The sequence below is a fragment of the Paramacrobiotus metropolitanus genome, unplaced genomic scaffold (assembly GCF_019649055.1).
Source record: "Paramacrobiotus metropolitanus isolate TYO unplaced genomic scaffold, Prichtersi_v1.0 Parri_scaffold0000093, whole genome shotgun sequence".
Classification (NCBI taxonomy): Eukaryota; Metazoa; Tardigrada; class Eutardigrada; order Parachela; family Macrobiotidae; genus Paramacrobiotus; species Paramacrobiotus metropolitanus.
The window spans coordinates 34,982-45,657 of record NW_026570313.1 but is presented as its reverse complement, the minus strand read 5'-3'; the positions used below and the strand labels follow the sequence as shown (position 1 = coordinate 45,657).

Sequence of the window (10,676 nt, the reverse complement as noted above, 5' to 3'; positions counted from 1 at the left end):
AAGATTTTTAACTATGCCTATAGTTGCTGATCATCATTTTTACAAATATTGTGACTGAATTATCGGCGCGAGCAAGGAACTGCCGATGAATTTGAACGTATTTGTTGCCGGAATCAAAAAGCGAAAACGTAAAATGCCGAGTAGCAGTCGCGAGCGGTGGAAGATCGGTAGGTGCAATATTTTTTCGAGCTCAGAATCCAACATTTAGCCAGCAGAGGCCGAGTAATACTAACCACTACAGTCGGCGTTTGATCGCCGTTAGTGCTTAGTTGCTTACTACAACGAGAAAAGGTCACGTCAACCGTGCATTGCACGGGCTGCTTGCGAAAGCGATGGTTACATTCACGTTCACAACTTGTAAACAAATCAACAGTTCCACTCATCTTTGCCATCAATATCACAGCCGAGTGCAGATTTGTCCAATACAGGTGGTAGTGGGGCAATCCTGTTTTCGTGCGCTCTCTTGCAAAGCCGTACGCAAGTCGTATAAGACATCACAGTCCTATAATATCTGTGGTATATTTGCATATCACGAGATTATTGGCATATCGTGAAAGTCACGATACAAACGATGACTTAGCAACTGTGCGTTATTTCCTGTTGCTGTGTCTTTAGATATTGTACTTCTCATTTAGTTGTTATCTTGTACTAGTCGTAAAACGGTAATACTTATTAAAGTATTAGCCCGTACTTGGAGACATCACAATTTAACATCTATTTAAACTGCATGAATAATACATTAATGGCAGTTGTGTGGGAAGACGTGCATGGTAGTGATTACTAGTGAGTCGACGAAGCAGGTGTGAAGTCGAAGTTGGACGTAGAAATAATGGTGTTCTACTGTATACGTATGGCCGGCATGGGTATACCAGAGGTCGTTCTTTTGATGTTTATAGGAAGGCAAGGTTTTACGGATCTGGTGGTGGTGTCGCTTTCGCTGTTCCCAAACCCCTAAAAGCACAGAACAGGAAATCCCCAGAAACAGCAAATAGGAGGTCAGGAATCAGGAGGGTGGAGCTGCCCGCCCTGACAACACAAGTACAATCAATGTTTTCCGGCAGTTTTTTACCGTTTACTAGATTTCTTTTTTACTCGTTAATCGAGTAATTTTTATCAGCACACAAATGATTAATGGTGGGCTCAACAAACCGATTTCTTTAGCTAACCGGATCATTGAGACTGGAGTCACTGGACGCACTAGATGCACTACTGACTACTGACTTACCAATCGAAATTTGGCAGCGTATTTCTCAGTACCCACAATTTTCAACAATTTGCAGTGCATTCTCGTCGCATCACTTCCTGAGCACGCAGATGGCACTTAACGGGATTAAAGGATCACTTGTCTCTCCGCCACTTATCCGTCCAGTGACACTGTTTCGTGGTTTCCGCCTCGGTGGAAGCGTACATCCACAGCAGGATGCTTGCCTGACATTAAGCGTGCACCGTGGCAGGCATCAACGGTTATTCCAAGTGGAAAGCCCCAGTTAACACTGCCTGGGTGAATATCGATTGCAGAATTCCTGGTACTGCTGATCTATTACGCAGCTGAGCGACGCGATACCTTCCTGCAGTTTCTAGCGCAAGCCACGCTCCCTTTGCTATGTCAGCTTGGGACTGTTATTACGGAATTAAAACCTCGTTCTCATGACAAATTGTATCCGTTAGTTTCGTTTCAGCGTTTAAAAGTCTGAAAAGCTGAAGCAGCTCTGCCGCGTCTCGGTGTATTACTGCATTTTTCGAAACCAATCCGTATTTGGGACGAGCACCATGAACGCTACCTATTATAACATCACGAACAACGCTAACACTGGCACTGTATCGTCCACCGCAGTGTGGAATTACGCGCTTATCACCCGCATGACCTTGTTCATCCTGCAAGTCTCTTTTAATACGTTCATGCTGCTCTTCCTCGTCTTGCAGAAATCCCTGCGCACCGGCTTCAGCGTGTACCTCATTGGTCTGCTGGCGGCCAATATCTTTTACGCTTTCGGGCAGTTTCCCGTGGAAATTGTGCAGCCACTGTTCGGGGGTTGGTGGATGTCCAGAGCCGTCTGCAGTTACTACATATACCATGTCTGGGTGTTTGTCAGCGTGTCCATGCATATGCACGTTCTCATCACCGTGAATCGCTTGTGGGCGCTGACCTTTCCCTTGTCGTACCGCAACCGGCACACCACCAAACTCGCCTGTCTGCTTTCTGTCGGTATGGTGGCGTATGTGCATATCGTATGTTTGCCGTTGTTCCTTCTCGATGAGCTGTATTACCGCCTGCCGCCGGAAGGAGAAGCAGGCTGCCAGTTAAATACGGATAAACAGCCGTTGTACTCGGCTATAGAAAACATCGTGTCGTGTGATTTGCCTATCGTAATCGTCGTTTTTTCGTACCCTTACCTTCTGTACAAATTTCTTCGCCGGCGACGGACAAAAACTGCAGCAGCGGCACCGCCGCTCGCCGTTCCCGCAGACGGACCCATTAACCAAGCTGTCGTGAACACGGTATGTACGTAGTCGGTCAACGTGAAGGCATTACAACGATGCTCTTAAAGCATCTCAACTTTAACTGCTTATACAGCGCTTCCCGGGAGCAGACGACTGTTCAGGTTAGAAAAGGATTCCAGGTTATGAAGCAGCTATGATTACGATTACCAGAAGCGAGAAACACTTCACTGTGCGGCCAGATTGCAGGCCTCAAATTTACTTTGTTTTAGAACATCCCGTACGAACGGAAGCAGAAACAAAACTGAAATCAGGTTTAGAAATAGAATGGGCAGATTCCGATAAATGTGCCCAGTCGGAGCCAGTCGTGCTACCCTCATGGTCAACTGATCAGAACAGACAGTCACAACATGGTGAACCGCTTAGACAACATTCGTCCGCCTTACTATATATTATGAAAACCACGTAGCACACAAGGAGTACCACGGTAATTCTTCTTCAGAAAGCCACAACAACAACAACAACAACCGGCACCAACCAAAAGAAGGACGGCGGCGTTCGTCCTTTCCTGATCTTAACGCTGCTGACGTGCAGTGTGCTGATATGCTGGACGCCGAATCAACTATACTGGACAATGAACAGCTTCATGGACGTCTCTGGTTTAATCCAGCTGGAAAACATCGCGTTGCTGCTGTATCCGCTTCAGGCGATTTTGGATCCGATTGTGTTTGCGCTGTCTTTAAACACCGTTCGCTTGGCTCTTCTACAACTGTGGAATAAAACTGCCGCTTATATTGGACATCGTGCGTAACTTCTTGGAGCCGCTCAAAATACTGGCACCTGCAGCGCGCTCATGGGTTCCATTTTGGTTCGCTACTTTTTTATGTACATGTAGGTTGCTACATGACTTTATTATTGTACGTTTTCTTTCATATTAGTTTGCGTACCGCCTGAAGAATTTGTTCATGAATAACTCACGAAACTGCGCAGAGCTGCCCACACAGCTGCGCTCTGCTAGCTTTTCAGGGAATTGTGGCTGCATTGGAGCAGCATAATACTCTTATAAATCAGTCATTATTATGATAATATATCACCTAGCCATACTCAAATCAGTTTCCTATTTCTGGTGGTTCCTTTGGAAGCGCTGCCTCCTGCTGGCAAGAAGTTGTACACCGACAATAAATTCATCTTATTAACGCAGCGTTTGTACCCGACAACAGGAAAAAATAACGGTGCTCTAATGCAATATGGTAGCGGTAGTATTTACACAACCCAGTTATGGTCCATCGTATAATATTATTGCATCATGAATATCTCTCCATTTTAACGGCTAGCTATTTTTCTCTGGACTTTGTAGAATTCAGTCTTGAATTTGCTTGCTGCAGCTTATGCTCCTCCTTGCCTAATTTCTTGCTCCAAACCTTGCTCCGTTTCCTGTATTACCTATGCTTTAACGAATGCCCTAGCAAACTGTTTTTCTGCCAAACAGTCCAGAGAATTTTCCTCGGATCAGCTATAACTCAGCAGAAGATGCGTAAAATTTTCAGCTTGAATGTAATATCGCGCTGGCATGATGGCATCATATAGTGACAGCGTTGTCAGTGGGATGACCAAGTACAATCTGTTAAGGACCGCCTTACTTGCGACCGGTGACAGTTTCAGAAGTAAATTTTAGCAGAAACTTAATTTCCTGTTATCGGGATTCCACGAAACGGCCCAGTCACTGAGCGCAGTATGCTGTACGCTTGTTATCCCAAGGAAATTCTCGTGTGTGGACCACACGCAGCAGTGCAACTGAATGGACTTCGGATTATGCAACATATAATTGATTGAAGTTTGTGGCATTCTCCCCTTGGGATCGGGTTTGTAAGACATTTTGGCAAGTGATGCGGTAAACATAAGGGTTGCAATAAACATCCCTTGTTTTCAATCCTGTGATTATAACTATAATTGTTAATCGAATCCGGTTTGTATGGAAATTGTCGAATTATTTGTTTCGAGAGTTTCTGTGCGCTGAGGTGACAATTTCTGGCCTTGTATTAGTTCAGCGGAAATGGTGCTGCCCAGTAAACGCTTCTGCCTTTCTTTGAGTAGCAGTTATCGCTTTACATTAAACTTTCTATGAGGTACACTTGAATGAACCAATGTCATCCCAATCGGAGCCACTCAAGTAATTTTGTTTTTCAGTTGAGAGCGCTCTCTCCCGCACCGTTACCGTTGCGTTTCCTAAGAACAAAACATGTTGCGAGGCGGGTGTTTGCGAGGCAACGCTACAGCGTTGCAGCGTACGTATTTTACGTATTTATCGAATAACAAATTATATCGAAAAATAAGATGATTGTAATTGGCAGGCTTTTACAATCAACTGGAAATCCTGCCGTCCTTTCAAAGATATTCTTTAGGTTGACATCATATTGCGTAAACGGGTCCAGTCAGCCGTAAGTCCGCATTAACCCAATAATAACTAGTAAATAACGATTAAATTTTAACTTTCACGTAGTGTACCGGCGCTTGCAATCATTGTTATCTTGGCGGCTATTGCCCAATAAATTTATTCTAGTAAATAACGATTGTACTTGGCAAGTCAGTGATATTCGTTGAAACCAAGCGGATAATGGATAATTCCTAGTACGACTGGGCAGTCCCCGCTGATCATCTGGTACGCCGGTAACCTTTCGTTGTTTTTTACGAGAGATTATATAATGTACTCCAGTGTGACGTGACACTGAGTTCCGGAATTGGAATTTACGGAGATAATGTAATAACATCCAGCAGAAGCCATCTGTGCAGGAAGCAGTAAGCAGTGTTTACAGCCCAACATTCTTCTGCGTTCCTGCAACCTGCAAGCAGTTTCCGGTTTCTAGTATTTATAACGGAGCGCAAAATATTATCGTGTTTATTAGGTTTTCTTGGTATTCGTCTTTCTTGGTATCGTGTTGAACTTTATTCAGGAGCTCAAAAGTCGGACCATATCACGGAAATGGACCTATATTATGATCGGCCTCCCCGAAAAAATCCAGAAAACAAAACCGGAGCGGAAAAAAAAACAGAAAACAGCCCACTGAGCTCAGCATGGTCGAAAACCATTTCCCATGAGCTTGTTTTCTGAAATGTTCAGAGCTTACTTACTGCACGGTTGCTTGGAGTAAGCTTTACGAACGAATACTTTAAACATACTACCAGGAACTGCATAATCTCTCGATACACGAGCGAGAAATATTAAGAAAGTGGACTTATTACACAGGGAGACAAAACGAGCAGCTTTCACAAATCGCTAACAGTAGCAGCAAAAGTAACGTTAAAAAACTGTACTTTATTTCATAACTAAACCAATATCGGCTAGGCCACAGTCATGTAAAATTTCAGAGAACAGTAAACGCAGTGGCGAATTTAAAGGGGGTCTAACAGGGGATGAACGGCTAGTTCACCCCTGTGCGCGAACAGAAACGGAAACTGAACGCCAACACACTGCACACTTTATCGCTCTCTCGTACAACACATCAAAGGCCACCGCAGCACCTTGCTGCGGGGCAAAAAGGAAAAAGCATCCAGCTCAGACGACGAAATCTAGCAACTGAAAAATCTACCAGATTTAGAATCTGGTAGATGGAGAAAAACACGGCAAAAACAGCAAAACAACCTAGCAGCCGCCTGTGCGCGGGTGAACGGAGAGGCCACTCCTCCTCACATGCCTGCGGGTGGATCCCATGAGGTCCTCCGAATGCATCGCGCGGCGTCGCGAACTCCCCTCCATGTCTTCCCGGGCGTCCTTGCTGCCCATTGGGGCTTTAAGCCTCAGCTCGTCCGTCCACACAGATGATGCGCATCCTTCACACTGCAGGCACGGGCCGTGCCTGCGGTTCTGGAAAAGCGGACACATGCAGTGTAAGCACCTTGCTTAAAACGCACCTTCGCGTAAAAACTGCATCCGCTGACGTCACCGGTGCCTGCGGTACTGGATAGACGTCACATACGGCTGGCTTCACATCGGCTCGGCTCACGGTTCGCTTCGGTACGGCTTGATTCCGGTCCACTTTGACCTGCTTTGCGTTGTCTGGGTCAATGCACTGGCTGCAACGACATCCAGCGTCCAACCAGGAAATGGGTGAATTCCATTCTTTTTTCAGTAGGAAAGGTCACGTTCTGAGGAAAATCGGGCAGGGGTTTGTGGCATTGGAACGCTGGTGACCCTGCAAACACCAAAATACGATTCTTCGGTGGGGAAATTCCTCTGCATCCGTCCGGGAAAGGTCGTCATCCCAGGAAAAACGGGCAGAGGTTTGGGGCTATCTGACACTGGTGACCCTGTGGGGCAGCTCACTGGTACTTCTGCGATGGCAGGGTTCACGTGGGCTTCGGTGAATGGCAGTCCTGGAGCTGCTACGGACTGGAGTTGGCCTTGTCGTCGCTGGCTGCTGCTGACATCATCCTTCACGTCCTTCTTCACCCTCTCCATCACCGCGCTTCGCGATGTGGTATTCCTCCGGCCTCCGGCGGGGGTCATTCCTCCCGTCCATCGTCGTATCCGGGGCTGCCGCTTCGGCAAAGTGAACTTTCACTAGGGGCGTCAGACGTCGCACTTGGGGCTCGAAAGGGTGCACATGGTTCTTCCGAGATCTGCTACCATCTAACAGGGGATGAACGGCTAGTTCACCCCTGTGCGCGAACAGAAACGGAAACTGAACGCCAACACACTGCACACTTTATCGCTCTCTCATACAACACATCAAAGGCCACCGCAGCACCTTGCTGCGGGGCAAAAAGGAAAAAGCATCCAGCTCAGACGACGAAATCTAGCAACTGAAAAATCTACCAGATTTAGAATCTGGTAGATGGAGAAAAACACGGCAAAAACAGCAAAACAACCTAGCAGCCGCCTGTGCGCGGGTGAACGGAGAGGCCACTCCTCCTCACAGGGGGTTACAGAGTAATGCGAGAGAGTGGAGTGGAAGTAGCGCGAGTGCGCGATGGGCGTGGCCCGACAAATGGTCATGGACCTGGAGGCCGTGGCGAGAGGCCGAAATGGGTGAAGCCAGGGGCCGCCCCCATGAGAAACCTGAAATGCTGCTAATTTTTTCGACCGAAGTCTGCATTCAAAAATAATGGCAAATGCAATAAAAATGGCAACTGATACCAAGTCTAGCTTGCAGTTTTGCTGTGCTACGCTGTGCAGCGGTGTTCAAATCGTCTTTTCAGTCGTTAGGTCTAGATCGTCTGGTTCCCTCCCTGCTCCCTATAAAAAGACACAGGAGAGGGCAAAGTGGAACAGACTGGACAAAATTTCTCTCGTCTGCATGGTCGGAGAAATCAGGGCAACAAAGCACGCCAAGAACATAGCAACCAAAGCAAACAGCTGAGCTTGTGGTAAATGTTTACTTGTGCAAGCTATACGCCATTTGCCTATGAGCTTAAGGAAACCATTATTAAAGTGGAATAAGTAGAATAATCTTGCTCTCCAAAACAGCCCTTTCTGTCTGTCCTCTATTCAACTTGACTACGGTTTAGCTACTTACTTCACTCCATAGCAAAGAAGTTAATTATATAGAAGCCAAACCTGCACACGTTTTTGTTATTTGCGTTGTTGCGTGGGTTTCTTCTTCCCTGTATTACTCATTCACGATAAAGGTTATCTTTCTTATACGCTCTCCTCTCGTGCTGCACAGTTTCATTTGCGAAAATAACCCGATTTCCACGTTGCTTGAGAATGCTTGTCTACAAAGGCGATGTTTTCGTGTGGAATGCCGTGGACGTCCTGGTCGACGGCCAACTGCAGCACGGTCACATCATCAACGTGGCGGACGGTGGATTGATGATTGATTTCGGATGTACCGCACAGCGCTCCACATTTGTCGAATACGGGCGCATCTTGGACTGCAGCCGCCCGATTCTGACCCGGCGCAGAGGGCCAGGGGCGTACGTGGATTACTATGATACACCGTCTTGTCCCGATCCAGCCAGCGTCGACGTGGCGCAGGTGTTGCTGCGCACTGCCCCCGACCGCCCCTGGGCGTGGTATGCGGGGAACGTTTTGACCCTTTGTGGTTACATGTGCAAAGGTACTGTGGTGGCAGCCGTCCAGCTGCCACATGGTGTCGTCACGGAGCTGCTGCGCGCGCAGCAGGTACGCCCAGTGGATCATCATGCAGCGCAACCCGCGATCCAGCAGACGGACTTTGTTATCCGCGGCTGTGCGTTGCCCGCAGGATACTGGACCGCGGTATCTGCCGCTCTGGCGGAGAAGTTCAAATCCCGCCTTCATAACCAGCATCAGGTGCTGTGCACGGCCATCCTCAGCCAAACACTGCAATATCTGCAACGTCAGACTGACGTACCTTTGGAGGCTGACGCCGTGGTAAATATGTTATTACAGCCCTCTCTAAGGATGTTTTTCCGACCTTCTTATCGTTGACGTAGTATGGTGACAATCGTTCATAGTGCAAATTTCGCGCCAACCATATATGGTAAGTCGTAACTTCTGTTCACCGGGCGCGCTTTTACTCTAGAAATTATGGGACCATTAATTTTTGATAAAGCACTGCTTCTAGAAATAAGTTAATACTGTAGTGGCTCGCACATCTTGTACCACACAGTTGGTGTACGGGAAAAATGTGCATCCAATATACACACTCTAACGGGGCAAAATGCACGGCTAGGAAATAATGCTTGATTTGATTTTAAGATTAGCATTCCTTCTGGATCTGTTCAATAAATCAAACCTTTTCATTAAAAATGCAATTCACTCTAGAAAAAAAAATTGTATCTGAGAGCTCGAATTGTTCTGTATGTTGTCGCTGAATGCATCCCTCCCCCCACCAGGGGCGCCCCAAAAACCACAACAATCAGGTTTTGAATTCGAGCGAGCTGACAGCAAAGCTCCAAGTTAATGGCTGCTTTCGAGTATAATTATAATTAATAATTGTTAGAGCTCTAATTTTTCTTACTATTCAAGAAGGTTCTCCAGACCGGTTGTTGTGAGACATCAGAAACGTAACAGTGCGCACCAACTGGGAATCGTGCGTTTGGCCCTGTTAGAGTGTGTATACTGGATGCGCTTTTTTCCCGTACCCCAACTGTGTGGTACAAGATGTGCGAGCCACTACAGTACATCTTGAAAATTTGCAACAGGAAATCCTTGTGAAGAATTAGAAAACTGTTTAAATAAGAAGAAAAAGTTAGTATCGATGTATGTCGTATGAGTAATAACGTATGGCAACTAGCGCGTGATTTTAGAAATTCTACAGTTGTAATAAGAAGGGTTGCATCTGTAACTGGGCGGGAGTTGAGTAGAATTACGTGGCAACGAAAGAAAGTTATTCGAGTTTTTTCGTGGCCGACCAGGGGCGATTTGGCGGGCTGACGTATTTTTCTACACTACTGCCACCTGCGATCGAAATCAGGATGCACCAAGAAGTGCTTTCTTTCATTCTGGAAGGTGCCTTGTGGTTGTTACATACCGCGCCAAATTGCAGGTGCGAGAGGAGCGGGCAGAACTCTTGTTTACACAGTAAGGACGCATAGAGCATACAAAGGCGTTCGATAACGAAAGACATAGAGCTGCACCGTGACTGACATGAAAGAGTGACCAAAGTCCCTTTCTGCCTTTGGTGTGCACACAGTGAGTGTCGTGGCACTGCAAGCGCAGAATCGGTCAGACCAAAGGAAGGTGCAGTCCAAAAAAACGTTCCGCGTGCCATTCTTAACAATTCTTGAGAAAGATCTTCTAAAATCAATAACAATTCGCAACGGTTTCGGAACATTTGAACTTTGAACAGCCTAGGAAAAAATCATTTCAAAAAGGACTGTATAGCTAAATGTTTGCGCATCTTGCTGTAAGATAAACAAAAGTATTTTCCGGTGTTGAAAAGTTTTTTTTTCAGGAAAGGGGGATCTTGTCAAAAACACGCTCCACGGTACTTTAGTCACTTGCACTAAACACAGCGTTGTGCTCAAATAAAAGTTTTCGGAAATCTACTTCAGTTGTTATTATTTTCGCAAAATAACGACTTTCAATTAGAAACTTGTACACTATAAAAATAATGAAATAACTTAATCGAGTTCAAACTTTCAAAACACGAAGCATAAATATCATTGTGCTATGCTATGATGCAGCACAACTGCAGAAAACGCACGCATTGTGCCAGCGAGATTAATCAAAAAATTTCGAAATCGGTATAATCTCTTCTCGTTAAGGGAAAACTACGGGCCTGCGGCTGCGTGAAACACGTTACTGAAACACA

The 10,676-nt window shown here is 46.2% G+C and overlaps 1 protein-coding gene across 1 annotated transcript; it reads left to right on the top strand.

Moving 5' to 3' along the window:
• The first annotated feature begins 1,770 nt into the window (after window positions 1–1,770).
• LOC129596639 (uncharacterized) lies at window positions 1,771–3,250 on the top strand. Its single transcript, XM_055493974.1, has 2 exons — window positions 1,771–2,367; window positions 2,942–3,250. The coding sequence occupies exons 1-2, from the start codon at window positions 1,771–1,773 to the stop codon at window positions 3,248–3,250; spliced, it is 906 nt and encodes a 301-aa protein (XP_055349949.1).
• Window positions 3,251–10,676: the final 7,426 nt, after the last annotated feature.

What these genes read in the sequence shown, in the direction of transcription:
- LOC129596639 (XM_055493974.1), top strand. Translation starts at nt 1,771, where the DNA reads ATGAACGCTACCTATTATAACATCACGAACAACGCTAACACTGGCACT. An exon ending in TGTCGTGTGATTTGCCTATC is followed by an intron (nt 2,368 to 2,941) that starts GTAATCGTCGTT and finishes ATTCTTCTTCAG; the next exon opens with AAAGCCACAACAACAACAAC.